General features: G+C 43.2%; 1 protein-coding gene across 2 annotated transcripts in view; it reads left to right on the top strand.

Annotated features, from left to right (window-relative positions):
• The window catches only part of PSD3 (pleckstrin and Sec7 domain containing 3), a 444,727-nt gene that overhangs the window by 269,649 nt on the left and 155,036 nt on the right, over positions 1-20,042 (top strand). For both annotated transcript variants that reach the window (XM_040417899.1, XM_040417898.1), the window contains one exon: positions 12,426-12,469. In XM_040417899.1, coding sequence (XP_040273833.1) covers positions 12,426-12,469 — 44 coding nt within the window. The remainder of the gene's footprint in view (positions 1-12,425; positions 12,470-20,042) is intronic.

The following is a 20,042-nucleotide window of genomic DNA, read 5'->3' as shown; positions in this document are numbered from 1 at the left end:
TTCATGTCACAGAGCGTCCCTAGAAATCTCTATTATCAAATGGCTTGCTGTTTGAGTCTTTCTCTTTATCAAAAATCTTAATAAAATGGGATTTTAAAAGAAAATAAATCTCTCTTATCTAGTTTAAGATCAGGTCATTTACCCCACCTTTCTGACCAGGCGCATTATCCTTTTTTATTTTTTTTAACACATACATCTTTGAAAGAAATAACTTTTGTGATGTATTGGGTTTTTGTTTTTATGTCATTTTTATTTTAGTATTTTTTTGTTTTATTTTTTTTACCCAGGAAAATGTGAAAAAAAGGGAAAAATGTCTTTCACGTCTCTTTTAATTTTTGGTTGTTAATAACACATCATGCAACTAAAATATTTTTAAAATTATATCCCCTTTCTTTAATGGTAGTTTTGAAATATGCAATGTATAGGTTATGTACCTCTGGGGCGGGCCTAGAAGCTGTGACATGTCTTACTTATTTATTTTTTATTTTTTTATTTTGTGTTTATAGTTCTCAAATTTTTTGGAATTCACACTTTGTGCCTCCCATAAGGTCATGCAAGTCCTTTGGGGGATGATTGACATTACATTTTTTTTATCGCTGATTTTTATCGCTGTAACTGGGGCTAACATATGAGCTCCAGTTACAGGAGAAATACAGCCCCCAGAGAGGTTGTGCAAGGTTGTACAACCTCATTGCAGAACTGATCTGGGTCTGCTAAGACCCAGCAACTCATGCAGATACCCAGCCCCCAGTGATCACTGGGACGGGGCAAGACGCAGCAAGGCTGATTTCTAATCTCTATACATATCACTCATTGAGCACTGTGTATGCAGCAATGGGAAAAACAGGAATGATGTATTGCTATATATAATCCCCTTTAAAAATGAGTTCAATCTATTGAATAACTTTCAAATCCATTTCACAAATAAAAAAATATTTCTAATTTAATTTTCAAATTGTACTTGCATTGCATGCCAAGAACAAAACTCTACTGATAGCAGAGATGGCCTTGCGGTTCGCCCGGCGGTCATTTCGAGGCGAACTTTGCTCGTTCGCGATTCGCCAAACATGCAAACATATGGCGATGTTCGCATGTGCCATATTCTTTTACATTGCGCCGAACTTTGACCCATGACACATCGATCAGTCGGGACAGGACAGCCAATTGAGACGTTTTAGCACATGGACACACCCCCACCCTATAATAGAACCCGATCTGGCAGCCATTTTACATTCTGTGTTTTGCCAGTGTAGGGAGAGGTTGCTTTGTGGAGCAGGGACAGACTGTTAGGGACACCAAACGCTAGCTAATAGGGCCACAAAAGTCCTTTTAAGGACTGGTATAGGTATGCTATCGATAGGTGTGATATACCGAGGGGTGTGATATACTTATAATATACTTTCTAGCATAGAAAGTATATTATAGTGCATTTGTATTATGTAGCAGTTGGCTGCGGTTCTGCTGCGATACCTCATCTATATAGAGGGACAAATGCTATTGGAATAACTAATTGCAACTGGTGTGATATACCTGTTGCCCCAAAAAAACTGATTGAGGGGTGTGATATACCTGCTTCCACAAAATGCTGATTGAGGGGTGCTATATACCTGCTTCCACCAAATATAGATTGAGACCTGTGATACACCGGCTTCTGCAAAATACTGATTGAGGAATGCAAAATACCTGCTTCTACAAAATACTGATTAAGGGGTTCTATATACCAGCTTCCACAAAACACTGATTGAGGGGTGCGATATACCTGCTTTCACAAAATACTGATTTAAGGGATTTGATATACCTGCTTCCACAAAATACTGATTGAGGGGTGCGATATACCTGCTTCCACAAAATACTGATTGAGGGGTGCGATATACCTGCTTCCACAAAATACTGATTGAGGGGTGCGATATACCGGCTTCCACCAAATACTGCTCTTCTGTAGGGACTTTTGCGCAGGGTCATTTTGAAAAAGACAGGCAGAGGAAGAGGCAGGCCATTCCACGGGGGTGGTAAGGGTCGGGCAGGTGCACCAGGCTGGAACCTAAGTGGGAAGTTGGAGAAGGTGCGTGCGATTACGGATGTAGTAGAGTTAACACACATGCTTTATGAGACGTGTTATCTAAACTAAATGCATTAAGCAAACACCTTCAATTGATTTTCAATGGATTTTTTTTCAAGGAGACACGATGAGTTAAGAAATTTGAGTTAAGAGTTTGTGTGTTAACCCTGCTACATCTGTACGTCAAAGGACACACCAGAGTTGGTTGAGTGGCTCACTCAGCCTTCAGCTTCTGCACCCTCCTCTTCCTCTGTATCTGCACCCTCCTCACTCTCTGCTGTGTGCACCCCCCAAAGACACTGACACCACCACCACCATCATAGCCCCTTCACTCGAGTCAGAGGAATTATTTTCCCATCCATTCCCAGATCTTACCGATGCGCAGCCATTATTGGCATCGGATGAGGAAGAGCGGTCTGACGACAGTACCCAGATCAGCCCAAGGAGGGTGGTCCCCGCTGTTGCTGCCTACTCCGAGATCTCTAATGTCAGTGGTGGTGAAGGTGACGATGTTGACATGTCGATGGACGTCACGTGGGTGCCCACAAGAGAGGAAGAGGAGGGGAGTTCAGAGGGAGAGACGGAGCAGCAGATAGGGAGGAGAAGGAGGAAAAGCAGGCAGAACTCGCAGTGCACAGGAGGCAAAAAGCAGACTGCAAATGTATCTGGAGCGAGCCATCCACCATGCACAGTCACATCTTGCTCTCCCAGGATGCCGGCACATGGCTCTGCATTGTTGGCTTTTTTTTAACGTATCAGCGGCTGACAATACTGTTTCCATCTGCAGTCTGTGCTGTCAACGCATAATTCGCGGTAAGCCCAACACTCACCTAGGGACGACCGCCTTAAGAAGGCACCTGGCCTCCCATCACTGAGCCCAGTGGAAGCAACGATGTCAGAACCCACAAAGCCACATTCCCGGCTCGCCACATCCTGCCTCTTCTCCTTCTCCTCTCTTAGTCCTCCCATTTGTCCTCCACTCTACCTTCCACCGTGCCGTTGTCGCGTTCATCTGGCAGAAGGCAGGCTTCCTTGGCCAAATGTTTGAGCGTAAAAAGTTGATGACGCCGTATAACCCTCTTGCCCAACAGCTCACCGCTGGCTTTTCGGAACTGCTAGCCCGCCAACTACTGCCATATAAACTGGCGGACTCGTAGGCCTTTAGAAAATTTGTGGCCATTGGCACACCGCAATGGAAGGTCCCTGGAAGGAAATATTTCTCCCAGGGCATCCCAGAGCTATATGGCCATGTTCAGTGGCAATTGAATATATCTCTTGCACACAGTGTCAGTGCCAAGATACATATGACCACAGACACGTGGTCTAGCAAACACGGACAGGGAAGGTACATAACTTTCACTGCCCACTGGGTAAACCTTCTGACGGCCGTCAAGCATGTAACCCGTGTGGATTTGGTGTTATCGCCACAGATTGCATGCATGCCTGCCTCTTCTTCTCCTCCTCCTACTTTATCCTCCGTCTCCTCCTTGGCTGACTCCTCCTTTTCCACTGCTACCGCCTCTTCCGCTGCACCCCCCAAGCTCCCCAGAACCTATTCGACATGCCAGGTGAGACGTTGCCATGCTGTGCTGCGGCTGTTGTTCCTGGAAGCCAAGAGGCACACCGGTCCTGCACTAATTTCAGCTCTGCGTTCACAGGCCGATCAGAGGCTAACCCTGCTCAATTTGACAGTTGGTAAAGTGGTGTGCAACAGCGGTGCCAATCTGCTGAGCGCGCTGAAACAGGGCAAAATGACACATGTGCCGTGCATGGCACATGTCCTCAACTTAGTCGTGCAGCAATTCGTTGCCAAATACCCCAGGGTCCAGGACGTCCTGTGGCAGGCCAGGAAAATCACTGGCCATTTTAGAAGATCTTACACGGCCATGGCTCGCCTTGCTGATGTTCAGCAGCGACACCACCTGCCTGTCAGACGTCTGATTTGTGACAGCCTGAAGCGCTGGAACACCACCTTGTATATGCTTGATAGGCTGCTCCAGCAGCAACGTGCCGTTAACGACTACCTGTACGAACTCTGCAGCAGGACAGGTTCTGGGGAGCTTGGTTTCTTTCTTTTTTTCGCTCCAGTGGCTGCTCATGTGCGATGCATGCAGACTTCTGCGGCCATTTGATGAGATCACCAAACTGGTCAATCGCAGCCAGGGCACCATCAGTGACATCGTACCTTACGCCTTCTTTCTAGAGTGTCCATTGCGTCGTGTCATTGATCAAGTCGTCGAGGAGCAGGAGCTGGAAGATGAGGAAGTCGCAATGCTGAATAAATTCCCAGGGGAGGCTACTCCATGTGAGACAAGTCAGCAAGAGTCTGAAGAGGAGTCAGAGGAGGATGGTGGCTGGGGGGAGGAGGAGGAGCAAGAAGAGCAGGCTTTGAGGGGGACTTTAAAGGGTTTCTATCACTTCGTATGACATAATTAGCTGTCGGACACTAGCGATCCGCTAGTGTCTGCTCTGGCCAACCATCCTAATATAACAGCTTTTGGAGCAGCCGTTTTGCTAAAAAAAGAACTTTTATAAATATGCTAATGAGCCTCTAGGTGCTATGTGGGCGTCATTAGCACCTAGAGGCTCCGTCTACCTTCATAAACAGCCACCGCCCAGCGCGTCCCTCCAGCCCGCCCATTTCCTCCGGAATGCGATCCTCCGTGTGACGCAGCGGACGAATTCTCGCGCATGCGCCGTGCGCGGCTGTATTCGGCGCATGCGCAGTGAATGTCTGACCGCTTCCCTGCTCAGACATCTCCACTGCGCCTGTTCCTTGGAGCACTATGACGTCATCGGCACAGGCGCAGTGGAGATGTCTGAGCAGGGAAGCGGTCAGACATTCACTGCGCATGCGCCGAATACAGCCGCGCACGGCGCATGCGCGAGAATTCGTCCGCTGCGTCACACGGAGGATCGCATTCAGCAGGAGATGGGCGGGCTGGAGGGACGCGCTGGGCGGTGGCTGTTTATGAAGGTAGACGGAGCCTCTAGGTGCTAATGACGCCCACCTAGCACCTAGAGGCTCATTAGCATATTTATAAAAGTTCTTTTTTTAGCAAAACGGCTGCCCCAAAAGCTGTTATATTAGGATGGTTGGCCAGAGCAGACACTAGCGGATCGCTAGTGTCTGACAGCTAATTATGTCATACGAAGTGATAGAAACCCTTTAAACTTATCGGGGATCCTTGGTGTTGTCCGTGGCTGGGGGGAGGAGACCAAGGACAACATTCTCTTGGGCGATGAGCAGGAGCCAGGGTGCTCCACCGCTTCTAATTTAGTGCAAATGGGGGCCTTCATGCAGCAGTGTTTGAAGAGGAACCCCCGTATAAAAAGCATAAAGGGCAAGGACCTGTACTGGGTTGCAACGTACTTAGACCCCTGGTACAAACACAAAATGGCGGACATGTTACCAGCATTACAGAGGGCTGTCAGAATGCAGCATTTCCAGTTTGGTTGGTGTTGTGTTGGTAACTTCGGATATAAGATCATTCTTGCAGACAACCAATCAACAGCCGCCCTCCAGATCCAGCCTCCGGGAACGCCTAAACAGACAGGTGTCCGACTACATCGGGTTAACGGCCGATGTGGACGCTCTGAGAAGCGAGGAACCCCTGGACTACTGGGTGTGCAGGCTTGACCTGTGGCCAGAGCTGGCACAATTTGCCATGGAACTCTTGGCTTGCCCCTCGTCGAGTGTCCTGTCCGAAAGGACATTCAGCGCAGCAGGGAGGATCGCGACCTATAAGTGCACTCTAGCTAACCACAGTGTGGACTACTTCACATTTCTAAAAATAAATGAGGCATGGATCTCGGAGGAATTTAACACCTGTGACGACCACGTGTAATTGAATTTCCTCATGCCAGCCAACACATATCCGCCACCACACAGAACAAAGAATGGTCCTTTTCTTATGTATATACAGCGGCATAAAAGGCCTTTTCTGTCAGGTGAATGCCTAATTTTTGGGGCCTCTACTCCAGTGGCCTACAGTAAAAATTTTATCCAGTGACTGCCTAATGTACCTCCAGCCACATCATCACAAGTTCTTTTCTGTCAGGTGAATGCCTAATTCTTGGGGCCTGTACTGGCATACAGTAAAATGTTTAGCCGGTGACCTCCTAATGCACCTCCAGCCACATCATCAGAAGTTCTTTTCAGTTAGGTGAATGCCTAATTTTTGAGGCCTGTACTGGCCTACAGTAATATTTTTAGCCAGTGACCACCTAATGTACCTCCAGCCACATCATCACAAGGTCTTTTCTCTCAGGTGAATGCCTAATTTTTGGGGCCTGTACTCAACTGGCCTACAGTAAATTGTTATTCAGTGACTGCCTAATGTTCCTCCAGCCACATAATCACTTGTTCTTTTCTGTCAGGTGAATGCCTAATTTTCAGGGCCATTACTCCTGTGGCCTGAAATAAAAAATTTCTAGGCTACAGCAGGGCAGATTTTTGAGAGTTTCCCTTTAAGATGCATAAAAATGTCCCCTGATTAAAATACATATTTTTTTGTGAGAATTTTTGCCAATGATCCCCCTCTGGTATGTCACTGTCCATGTTGTGGGACTATTTGTGCACTTCTAGTAAGTATTTGGTGGCTGCAAATATAACCTGAAGGTTTTTCAGGTAGGCCTGCCATTAAAGTGAATGGGGCCCGTCGCGAACGCGCAGTTCACGAACATTTGATCGCAAAACGTCCCAGCCGATGTTTGTCCATCACTATATATTCTAGCTTGCTTGGTGTAAAATACTCTGCTCTGATTTAATTTATATTGTGATTTCTTCCATTGTATTTGGCAGCAGTTTATCATTGTTCTTCATTGTTGCCTCTTTTCTAGTATGGGAAAATAAATTGATTCCTGCAGTGTGAAGAACAGATTTCTCCTCTAGGAAGATATGAAAAAAAATTGTAGAAATTGATTTCTTCTGCTGGGTGCGTCTTTCCAGGACTCAGGGAATACATATTGAAGAGCAATGAAATTCATTGATATCTAGGACAGCCTGCACATGTACATAAGCATTAGTGTTAAATGGCAGTTTAAGAAGTGTTTTGACAGTCTTCAAAATAAATATCAGTGTGCATATGTGACATTGTCTTCCCACCGCAAACATGAGTGACAGGAGCTAGCGGAGACAGTGTATCTGGGTAATGAATAGAATGCATGGGTGTTACTTTTAGCAGTGAAACAAATACACATCTTGCCTATCATTGCGGTGATGGAAAAACTATCCAGCTTTTTATTCAGCAGTGAATTTGATAGGGTAGAGAAACCCTAGCCTTAACATTTGCATCATTAGAAGGTATTCCTGGTTTCAACATAGTTGCAGATGGACCTTCCACTAAACTTTTTATGATATATGTTAAATCAGCTACTGGAAAAACTGGTAACAGTACTGACATAAAGGGCTTCTCTTGGACTTCAAGGCTCTGGAGATCTTTGGAGCCATTTTTTTTTATTTATTGGATTTCTTTTAGCTCGGACTAAAAAATATTTTTCCATTTGGTATTGTAATGCCTTGGGCTCCTATGACCAGTGTTGAAGAAAGGCAGGGACACAACAAAGTCACTTCAATACAGTTTATTGCTTGATCCAGCCAACTTACAGTTCAGTACAGCCAGATCGCAGCCATGTCAGGTAATCAATCCATGACATCCAAAATAAAGTCATGCAGGCTCGGGTCTTCTCTAGAACCGTCCACAGGCCAGTGTTTGCTTCACACTTGCCTTGCAGTCTGTGATCTGCAGCCTTTCACACAACAGACACCCCCTGCTTCATGCTGCTGATTTTTAAACACAATCGTGGACATGGGCAACGTATAAAACCTGGAGTGGATCGTGGGGAATAAGCACCCACCCAGCTCTTTGCTTACTCACATTAAAAGCCAGGCCCCGATTAGCTGATAGCAGCTATACTAGGTAGCAACAGCGTCCACTATCTAGCTTCTGGCTTCCACTCCACCAAGGCCGGGTACCTTGGTTGCACGTCTCAGGTGAACCACAGCAAACCACAATATGCATCCGCTCTAATAGTTTTCCTGCAGCATTCTCGGAGATGCATACAGTCCATATATCAGGCCTGTCACTGCCTCACAGTATTTATAAAAAGGAAAGTTTGAACAGTTTGTCTTTTCAGCTTTCAGATTTCATTGTCTCTGTAGACTGTTCTTTCTGAAATCCACTCTGAATGCTCCATCTGTAGCCATTATCTCTGTGCAGTGTGCCAAAAATTCGCCAATATTCTACAAACTCCCTTCCCCAACAAATAGTCTGATTATTGGTCTTTAGATTGCTTAAAAATGTGTATGCGTTTATAATAGCAATTTCTTTGTAAATAGGTTAGACATAATTTCTTCATTCTACATTGTATTTACCAACTATGGATCTTTGAAGGCACAAACTCGCCCACAGAGGATCATGTGAATCTCCTCATGGGCGCCAAAGCCATTGTGAGCCCCCAGTCCCTCACCACCTGCACAAGTGGCACTGTAGATTGACTGCACTACATATTGACAGCCTAACTGTTCATAGAAAAAACTTGGTAAATTATTTAACAGACTACCCAGTTTAATATTATAGATGCATCTGGTGGCTGATGACTACTAGGTACAGAAGCAGGCCAGCTAGTATCGTCTTTCCCCAGGGACTCCCCTCCTTGAAGTTGCTAGAGGGACATCCATAATCATCTTGCAGCATCTTGCTGCTCCTGCCACTGTGTGAGTATGTGTTCCTGGCTTATGTAACTTAGAGAGCCCTTGTCCAAGGCAAGAGCCAGTCAACAGGATATTGACGTGGCTACAGGACAGGAGCTACATAAAAATACTACCTGACCTCCATTCACAAATCCATAAAACTGTGTCAAAAAATATGTTTGGCACTGTTTTATGGATTTGTGAATTGAGGTCAGGTAGTACAGTATTTATACGTAGCTTTTAAATGGGCCCACCAGAATACATTTTTCTTGGTGGGCCCTTGGAACCCCAGTCCAACAGTGCATAATTAACTCTCTTTTAGGAGCAAAATAGCATATAACCGAATAATTAATAATGATACACAAATTATTTAAAATGTTAATTGGATTTTTTATCCATAGATATGCCACATATCTGTAATATACATAGTAATTAAAAAAATAAAATAAAAAGTCCTTCCTCTAGTCCATGGTGGAACACATCACTGCATCGTTTCAGTGTGCAGCTTTCCTTTCCAGGAAAAGTCAATGAGGTGTGATTTGCATGTGATGTGTAATATTAGCAGCTTGGAATAAATGTCTTTCTTCTCAGATCATGGCTCTAACGAATGTGCCATCCGTAATGAACCTATTTGTGACATGGCTATGAAATACTGCAGTGACTCATGTTAAGGCTGACACATTGCCATTAAAAGGGATCAAATACTGTGATACTGTAGCTTTACTGAAATTCAGATGTACTGTATGCTTTAATTAAATTTGACTGTTTCCTTCATTTCATAATCGTCTCCATAGTATAGGGTCAGTTTAGCAAAGTCTATGTGTGTGTGTGTGTGTGTGTGTGTGTGCAAAAGTATTCACCCCCCGCCCTCCCCCTTGACATTTTTCGTATTTTGGTGCCTCTCAACCTGGAATTAACCTGGATTGATTGAGGATTTGCATCATTTAATTTACAGAACACGTCTCTTGGCAGGTTTGCTGTTGTGCCATGTTCTTTCCATTCGGTTATGATAGATTTGATGGTGCTCCTGGGGATCATCAAAGATTTGGATATTTTTTTTATAACCTAACCCTGACTTGTACTTCTCAACAACATTGTCCCTTACTTGTTTGGAGAGTTCCTTGGTCTTCATGGCAGTGTTTGGTTAGTGATGCCTCTTGCTTAGGTGTTGCAGCCTCTGGGGCCTTTCAAAAAAAGGTGTGTATATGTAATGACAGATCATGTGACACTTAGATTGCACACAGGTGGACATCATTTCACTAATTATGTGACTTCTGAGTTTTTTAGGGGCTTCCTAACAAAGGGGGTGAATACATACGCACATTCCAATTTTCTGTTTTCTATTTCTGAACAATAGTTTTATTTATATATTTATATTTATTTATAAAACATTGAACTTAAGGCTATAATGTAACAAAATACGAAAAAAGTCAAGGGGGTGAATACTTTTGCAGGGCACTGTATATGTAATATATATATACATATATATGTATGTATATGTGTGTGTGTGTGTATATGTATATATATATATATATATATATATATATAAAAAGTCCAGCGGGAGCATAAAGCGAAAAAGTGGGACTGCACTCCTGAGTGGTAGTGAAAATCAAAAACTTTTATTCACCCATAATATGGCAAACTTGCGACGTTTCAGCTCAAGCTTGAGGAAGGCTCTTGTGAGCTGAAACGTCAGGAGTGCAGTCCCACTTTTTCGCTATATATATATATATATATATATATATATATATATATATATATATATATATATTGATATAATATATATATTGATATAGTTTAAAGGGCTTCTGTCACCCCCCAAAACTCATTTTTCATTTTTGGGCATATTAAAATCCTTATTGTACGACTATTCCCTATATAGGGCTCTTACCTTGTTCTGTGGCTTCGTTTCATTAAAAATTGAGCTTTTAAAATATGCAAATTACTTCACTACCAGCAAGTAGGGCGGTTACTTGCTGGTAGCCGCCGCATCCTCCTTTTAAAAAAACGCCCCCTCCTCCAGTTGATTGACAAGGCCAGCGAGCGCTCTCCTCCTCCGGCTGGCCCTGTCAGCATTTCAAATTCCGCGCCTGCGTCTTACGTGTCTTCATTTGGCGCAGGCGCTCTGAGAGAAGGACACTCGCTTCCTCAGCACTCCCTCAGTGCGCCTGCGCCGATGACGTCACCTCTAAACCCGAAAGAGAAGACGTCATCGGCGCAGGCGCACTGAGGAAGTGCTGAGGAAGCGAGCGTCCTTCTCTCAGAGCGCCTGCGCCAAATGAAGACACGTAAGGCGCAGGCGCGGAATTTGAAATGCTGACAGGGCCAGCCGGAGGAGGAGAGCGCCTGCTGGCCCTGTCAATCAACTGGAGGAGGGGGCGTTTTTTTAAAAGGAGGATGCAGCAGCTACCAGCAAGTAGACGCCCTACTTGCTGGTAGTGAAGTAATTTGCATATTTTAAAAGCTCAATTTTTAATGAAACGAAGCCACAGAACAAGGTAAGAGCCCTATATAGGAAATAGTCGTCCAATAAGGATTTTAATATGCCCAAAAATAAAAAATGAGTTTTGGGGGGTGACAGAAGCCCTTTAATGAAGTGGAGAGTTCAATTTCACTAACTTTAATGGTATAGGGGGTTAAAGGGGTTGTCAGGGCTTTTTGATATTGATGACCTTTCCTCCGGGTAGTTCATCAATATCAGATCTGCAGGGGTCCTACACCCAGTACCCCCGCCAATCAGCTGTACGGGGAGCCAATCAGCTGCACGTGCCATCTCCCTTTTCTCTTCCTTTCCGCTGCTGTATGTACATGGGACAGCAGCAGCGGGTAGTAAGAGAAAAGGAAGACAGCATGCGCGCATAGTCTCCCCATACAGCCGGGTGTCAGACCCCGCCGATCTGATATTGATGACCTATCCTGAACATAGGTAATCATTATTAAAAAGCCCGGACAACCTCTTTAATAGTTTACAGTGAGCTCCTGGTAATATTAGTGTCATCTTTTGACCATTGAAACAATCCTGAACAGCACATTTGGTCACATGATACAGTAATACAATAATACAGTACTGTGTAGTCCTCTTCTTCTTGCTGGTTTGACCCCTCCCCCCGGTTGACATCAGCAAAGGTCTATTGGCTGCACTAAGTCAGAGCATGTATTTTCCTGCTGCTTGGGAGCCTTCAGCAAGGGAGGGAGGTGTTTCTCACAGTAATCTCCGGGAGTGCTCATCCTCACAAGGATCGGTACTTCTTAACAATATTTTTTCCTGTTAAAAAGGGAGTTTTATAGCCCAGAAATACTGTATGTCATTTAGGCATGGTCGCATGTCAGATTACAATCCATTGTGCAGTGGGTGGGCAGCACATTTACACATGGATTTGTGCCATTTTCATTCAGTAGGGATAATCCTCCACAATTCCATCTGAAATAATGACAGACCAATTTTTTGCTGCAGTTTTTCTTTCCAGATGCATGTGAACAGGATTGCTGAGACCCCATTTGCATGCATAAGATGATGGTTATTAGTAGATTTCACTTGGATTTAGTTACAGAATACTGTAGATAACATGGATTTTGCTTTAGAAATTAGTTAAATCTTTCTCCCTGAGTTGTCCTGAATTACCAAAGTAAGGTGATTTATCAAGTAACAATGTTTTCTCTTACTTTTTGTAGGCTCTGTACAACTCTATCAAGAATGAGAAGCTGGAATGGGCTGCGTAAGTTTCATTTATTCATTTGAAAGTACAACATCTCTGAATATGTATAGTTAGATTGTAGTCCGATCATAACACATTTGGGTGTATTGCATGCCTTTCATTAAAAGGGTTCTCGGGGAATAAGAAAAACAAAAATAAATATTACTTTATTATAAATTTATTCCCAAATACCTTTCATTAGTTATAATGGCTCATTTTGTCCGGGGAGCAATCATTAGGAGAAATAAAGTGGCCGCTGTCCTATTAGTAATCACAAAACCTGTCCTAATCACACAGCAGGACAAATTACTTAGAGCACTGAGCTAAATAGCTGCCTCATCCTCCTCTCTGCTCTACTTGTTGGCGATTATGATCCTGAATACAGCTGATAAGATCTTCAGCTGAATCTCTGTAGAAATGGAGTTCATGAAGAGACATGAAGTCCAGACAGGACAGACTGTCATAATGTGTTGCTGTGGTAATGGAGACTGCATACAAGAGCTGCTGCTTATTTCCATATCCCCACCCTCCTCTTTGTACTTCATGTATCCTCATGAACTCCATTCCTACAGAGATTCAGCTAAGTTCTTATCTGTATTCAGGATCATAATCCCTGACAAGCAGAGCAGAGAGGCGGATGAGGCAGCTCTTTAGCTCAGTGTGGTGAAGTAACTTGTCCTCCTGTGTGATTAGGACTGGTTTTGTGTGTACTAATAGGATGGTGGCCATTTTATTTCCCCTGATTACTCTCCAGACAAAACAATCCATTATAACTGATTAAAGGTATTTGGGAATATGTTTATAATAAAGTAATATTTAAGTATTTTCAGTAATTTTATTTTCTTAATTCTTGGAGAACCCCTTTAAGAAAAAACTGTTCTCACTATCATTGCATCTATACAGCTGCAACTACAGCAGTTTTCCCTTTGTGTCATTTGTTCGCCTAGTGGAACCTTGATATGTTATTATGTGATTGATTTTCACAAGTTTAAGACAAAGACATTTTCCCAGTTCATGATCAGACACACTTTCAGGTTTTTTTCAGTTATTTTTTCCATTTGGTTATTTAAATAATTTGTTTTAACTTTTATTTCAGGAATACATGAGGTTTTATTTTTATGACAATATTTTAGTATTTTTTTTTTGTTTTATTTTGTATTCCCAGTAGGAAAGAGAGGTCAAATTTGTTCTAATTTGCTTTTTAATAGCACGATACTACTTTTTAAATTGTGTATCTTGTGGGTACCTATTCCATTACAGTTGATTTTATATAGTGGATATATTGGTAGTTTATAGTCGAAAGTAGCTATAGAAGCTTCAGTGTTGAATAGTGGTGGCATTCTTTTTTTTATTTATTTTTTTGTCATTTTTATTTTATTTTACATATTGTGTCTTCCACCATAAGATCATACAAGACCGTTGGAGCTCATTTAACCACCTCAGCCCCCAGTGCTTAAACACCCTGAAAGACCAGGCCACTTTTTACACTTCTGACCTACACTACTTTCACCGTTTATTGCTCGGTCATGCAACTTACCACCCAAATGAATTTTACCTCCTTTTCTTCTCACTAATAGAGCTTTCATTTGGTGGTATTTCATTGCTGCTGACATTTTTACTTTTTTTGTTATTAATCGAAATTTAACGATTTTTTTGCAAAAAAATGACATTTTTCACTTTCAGTTGTAAAATTTTGCAAAAAAAACGACATCCATATAGAAATTTTGCTCTAAATTTATAGTTCTACATGTCTTTGATAAAAAAAAAATGTTTGGGTAAAAAAAAAATGGTTTGGGTAAAAGTTATAGCGTTTACAAACTATGGTACAAAAATGTGAATTTCCGCTTTTTGAAGCAGCTCTGACTTTCTGAGCACCTGTCATGTTTCCTGAGGTTCTGCAATGCCCAGACAGTACAAACACCCCACAAATGACCCCATTTCGGAAAGTACACACCCTAAGGTATTCGCTGATGGGCATAGTGAGTTCATAGAACTTTTTATTTTTTGTCACAAGTTAGCGGAAAATGATGATTTTTTTTTTTTTTTTTTTTTTTCTTACAAAGTCTCATATTCCACTAACTTGTGACAAAAAATAAAAACTTCTATGAACTCACTATGCCCATAACGAAATACCTTGGGGTCTCTTCTTTCCAAAATGGGGTCACTTGTGGGGTAGTTATACTGCCCTGGCATTCTAGGGGCCCAAATGTGTGGTAAGGAGTTTGAAATCAAATTCTGAAAAAAATGACCTGTCAAATCCGAAAGGTGCTCTTTGGAATATGGGCCCCTTTGCCCACCTAGGCTGCAAAAAAGTGTCACACATCTGGTATCTCCGTACTCAGGAGAAGGTGGGGAATGTGTTTTGGGGTGTCATTTTATATATACCCATGCTGGGTGAGAGAAATATCTTGGCAAAAGACAACTTTTCCCATTTTTTTATACAAAGTTGGCATTTCACCAAGATATTTATCTCACCCAGCATGGGTATATATAAAATGACACCCCAAAACACATTCCCCACCTTCTCCTGAGTACGGAGATACCAGATGTGTGACACTTTTTTGCAGCCTAGGTGGGCAAAGGGGCCCATATTCCAAAGAGCACCTTTCGGATTTGACAGGTCATTTTTTTCAGAATTTGATTTCAAACTCCTTACCACACATTTGGGCCCCTAGAATGACAGGGCAGTATAACTACCCCACAAGTGACCCCATTTTGGAAAGAAGACACCCCAAGGTATTCCGTGAGGGGCATGGCGAGTTCCTAGAATTTTTTATTTTTTGTCACAAGTTAGTGGAAAATTATGATTTTTTTTTTTTTTTTTTTTTTCATACAAAGTCTCATATTCCACTAACTTGTGACAAAAAATAAAAACTTCCATGAACTCACTATGCCCATCAGCGAATACCTTGGGGTCTCTTCTTTCCAAAATGGGGTCACTTGTGGGGTAGTTATACTGCCCTGGCATTCTAGGGGCCCAAATGTGTGGTAAGGAGTTTGAAATCAAATTCAGTAAAAAATGACCTATGAAATCCAAAAGGTGCTCTTTGGAATGTGGGCCCCTTTGCCCACCTAGGCTGCAAAAAAGTGTCACACATCTGGTATCCCCGTACTCAGGAGAAGTTGAGGAATGTGTTTTGGGGTGTCTTTTTACATATACCCATGCTGGGTGAGATAAATATCTTGGTCAAATGCCAACTTTGTATAAAAAAATGGGAAAAGTTGTCTTTTGCCAAGATATTTCTCTCACCCAGCATGGGTATATGTAAAATGACACCCCAAAACACATTCCCCACCTTCTCCTGAGTACGGAGATACCAGATGTGTGACACTTTTTTGCAGCCTAGGTGGGCAAAGGGGCCCATATTCCAAAGAGCACCTTTCGGATTTGACAGGTCATTTTTTTCAGAATTTGATTTCAAACTCCTTACCACACATTTGGGCCCCTAGAATGCCAGGGCAGTATAACTACCCCACAAGTGACCCCATTTTGGAAAGAAGACACCCCAAGGTATTCGCTGATGGGCATAGTGAGTTCATGGAAGTTTTTATTTTTTGTCACAAGTTAGTGGAATATGAGACTTTGTATGAAAAAAAAAAAAAAAAAAAAAATCATCATTTTCCACTAACTTTGGACAAAAAAAAAAAAATTCTAGGAACTTGCCATGCCCCTCACGGAATACCTTGGGGTGTCTTCTTTCCAAAATGGGGTCACTTGTGGGGTAGTTATACTGCCCTGGCATTCTAGGGGCCCAAATGTGTGGTAAGGAGTTTGAAATCAAATTCTGAAAAAAATGACCTGTCAAATCCGAAAGGTGCTCTTTGGAATATGGGCCCCTTTGCCCACCTAGGCTGCAAAAAAGTGTCACACATCTGGTATCTCCGTACTCAGGAGAAGGTGGGGAATGTGTTTTGGGGTGTCATTTTACATATACCCATGCTGGGTGAGAGAAATATCTTGGCAAAAGACAACTTTTCCCATTTTTTTATACAAAGTTGGCATTTGACCAAGATATTTATCTCACCCAGCATGGGTATATGTAAAAAGACACCCCAAAACACATTCCTCAACTTCTCCTGAGTACGGGGATACCAGATGTGTGACACTTTTTTGCAGCCTAGGTGGGCAAAGGGGCCCACATTCCAAAGAGCACCTTTTGGATTTCATAGGTCATTTTTTACTGAATTTGATTTCAAACTCCTTACCACACATTTGGGCCCCTAGAATGCCAGGGCAGTATAACTACCCCACAAGTGACCCCATTTTGGAAAGAAGAGACCCCAAGGTATTCGCTGATAGGCATAGTGAGTTCATGGAAATTTTTATTTTTTGTCACAAGTTAGTGGAATATGAGACTTTGTATGAAAAAAAAATAAAAAATAAAAATCATCATTTTCCACTAACTTGTGACAAAAAATAAAAAATTCTAGGAACTTGCCATGCCCCTCACGGAATACCTTGGGGTGTCTTCTTTCCAAAATGGGGTCACTTGTGGGGTAGTAATACTGCCCTGGCATTTTCCAGGGGCCCTAATGTCTGGTAAGTAGGTAAATGACCTGTGAAATCCGAAAGGTGCTCTTTGGAATGTGGGCCCCTTTGCCCACCTAGGCTGCAAAAAAGTGTCACACATCTGGTATCTCCGTACTCAGGAGAAGGTGGGGAATGTGTTTTGGGGTGTCTTTTTACATATACCCATGCTGGGTGAGAGAAATATCTTGGCAAAAGACAACTTTTCCCATTTTTTTTATACAAAGTTGGCATTTGACCAAGATATTTATCTCACCCAGCATGGGTATATGTAAAATGACACCCCAAAACATATTCCCCAACTTCTGCTGAATACGGAGATACCACATGTGTGACACTTTTTTGCAGCCTAGGTGGGCAAAGGTGCCCAAATTCCTTTTAGGAGGGCATTTTTAGACATTTGGATACCAGACTTCTTCTCACGCTTTGGGGCCCCTAAAATGCCAGGGCAGTATAAATACCCCACATGTGACCCCATTTTGGAAAGAAGACACCCCAAGGTATTCAATGAGGGGCATGGCGAGTTCATTGAAAAAAAAAAAATTTGGCACAAGTTAGCGGAAATTGATTTTTTTGATTTTGTTCTCACAAAGTCTCCCTTTCCGCTAACTTGGGACAAAAATTTCAATCTTTCATGGACTCAATATGCCCCTCAGCGAATACCTTGGGGTGTCTTCTTTCCAAAATGGTGTTATTTGTGGGGTGTTTGTACTGCCCTGGCATTTGAGGGTCTCCGCAATCATTACATGTATGCCCAGCATTAGGAGTTTCTGCTATTCTCCTTATATTGAGCATACGGGTAATGAGATTTTTTTTTTCCGTTCAGCCTCTGGGCTGAAAGAAAAAAATGAACGGCACAGATTTCTTCATTCGCATCGATCAATGTGGATGAAAAAATCTCTGCCAAAAAAAGAAAAAGGAGGGGAAAGGCGTCTGCCAGGACATAGGAGCTCCGCCCAACATCCATACCCACTTCAGCTCGTATGCCCTGGCAAACCAGATTTCTCCATTCACATCAATCGATGTGGATGAATAAATCATTGCCGGGATTTTTTTTTTTATATATACAAAGTGTTTGCCAAAGTATATGAACACCGCCACCTCCTCAGCTCATATGCCTCGGCAAACGTATCTTTTACTGCAGAGGAGAAATCTCGTCTTGCAGCGCCGCATACACCGACTTGCGTGTAATCTGACAGCAGCGCAATGCTTCTGTCCGAATGCACATCAGTGCTGCAGCTGGTCGATCGGTTGGTCCACCTGAAAGGTAAAAAAAACAAAACAAAAAAGAAAAAACCAGGCCGCAAAGCAATAACTTTATTAACTGTTGAACAGAACATAGAAACTTTTTTTAAACTTTTTTAACTGAACATTTAACTTTTTTACTTACCGGTATTTTTTTTTTTGTTTAGTTTTTTTTACCTTTTATAGAACAAACCTCTCCTTCCCCATGGGACAATGTGCAAAGCGCAAATCGCCCAAAGATGTGGCGAAGTACATTATGCACTTTATCCCAGGTGAAAGGAGAGGTTTGCAGCAGCTGTGAGTGAATGGGCCCTAATAGCCCTGTGTGCCTGTCCTGGTGAGATGTGATCCCTATGCTAAGTGTACCTGTGTGTGGTACTTCCGGAAACACTCTCCATAGCATAGGGCAGGGTGGTCAGCACAGTCAGGACAGAAATAGCGGGTGTCACGCCTTATTCCACTCCTGCTACAGACACGACATCTTTTTCGGGGTGACGGTTGGGTTGAGGTACCAGGAACGACACTGGGGAAATGTCGCTCGTGTAGACGGCTAACTACACTGGTGGATGGGGCCACGGAACCTCCTGGGTAAAGGAGGTTCTCGATGATCTCTTCCTGGAATTTGAGGAAGGATCCTGTTCTCCCAGCCTTACTGTAGAGAACAAAACTATTGTAGAGCGCCAATTGAATTAAATATACAGACACCTTCTTATACCAGCGTCTGGTTCTGCGGGAAACTAAATACGGAGACAACATCTGGTCATTGAAGTCCACCCCTCCCATGAGCGCATTATAGTCGTGGACACAGAGGGGCTTTTCAATGACACGGGTTGCTCGCTCAATTTGGATTGTCGTGTCTGCGTGAATGGAGGAGAGCATGTAAACGTCACGCTTGTCTCTCCATTTCACCGCGAGCAGTTCTTCGTTACACAAGGCAGCCCTCTGCCCCCTTGCAAGACGGGTGGTTACAAGCCGTTGGGGGAAGCCCACGCGACTAGTTCGCATGGTGCCACAGGCGCAAATCCGTTCTAGAAACAAATGCCTAAAGAGGGCCACACTTGTGTAGAAATTGTCCACATAAAGATGGTACCCCTTGCCGAATAAGGGTGACACCAAGTCCCAGACTGTCTTCCCACTGCTCCCCAGGTAGTCAGGGCAACCGACCGGCTCCAGGGTCTGATCTTTTCCCTCATAGATCCGAAATTTGTGGGTATAGCCTGTGGCCCTTTCACAGAGCTTATACAATTTGACCCCATACCGGGCACGCTTGCTTGGGATGTATTGTTTGAAGCCAAGGCGCCCGGTAAAATGTATTAGGGACTCGTCTACGCAGATGTTTTGCTCAGGGGTATACAAATCTGCAAATTTCAGGTTGAAATGGTCTATGAGGGGCCGAATTTTGTGGAGCCGGTCAAAAGCAGGGTGGCCTCTGGGACGGGAGGTGGTATTGTCGCTAAAATGCAGAAAACGTAGGATGGTCTCAAATCGTGTCCTGGACATAGCAGCAGAGAACATGGGCATGTGATGAATTGGGTGCGTTGACCAATATGACCGCAATTCATGCTTTTTTGTCAGGCCCATGTTGAGGAGAAGGCCCAAAAAAATTTTAAGCTCGGAAACTTGGACTGGTTTCCACCGGAAAGGCTGGGCATAATAGCTTCCCGGGTTAGCGGTTATAAATTGTGTGGCATACTGGTTGGTCTCTGCCACGACTAAGTCCAAGAGCTCCGCAGTCAAGAACAGCTCAAAAAATCCCAGGGCCGAACCGATTTGAGCCGTCTCAACCCGAACTCCAGACTGGGCGGTGAAAGGGGGAACTAC

Source organism: Bufo bufo, chromosome 2, assembly GCF_905171765.1.
Source record: "Bufo bufo chromosome 2, aBufBuf1.1, whole genome shotgun sequence".
Classification (NCBI taxonomy): Eukaryota; Metazoa; Chordata; class Amphibia; order Anura; family Bufonidae; genus Bufo; species Bufo bufo.
Note: the sequence above shows the minus strand (reverse complement) of the source record. Positions and strands in the feature narration are given on the sequence as shown.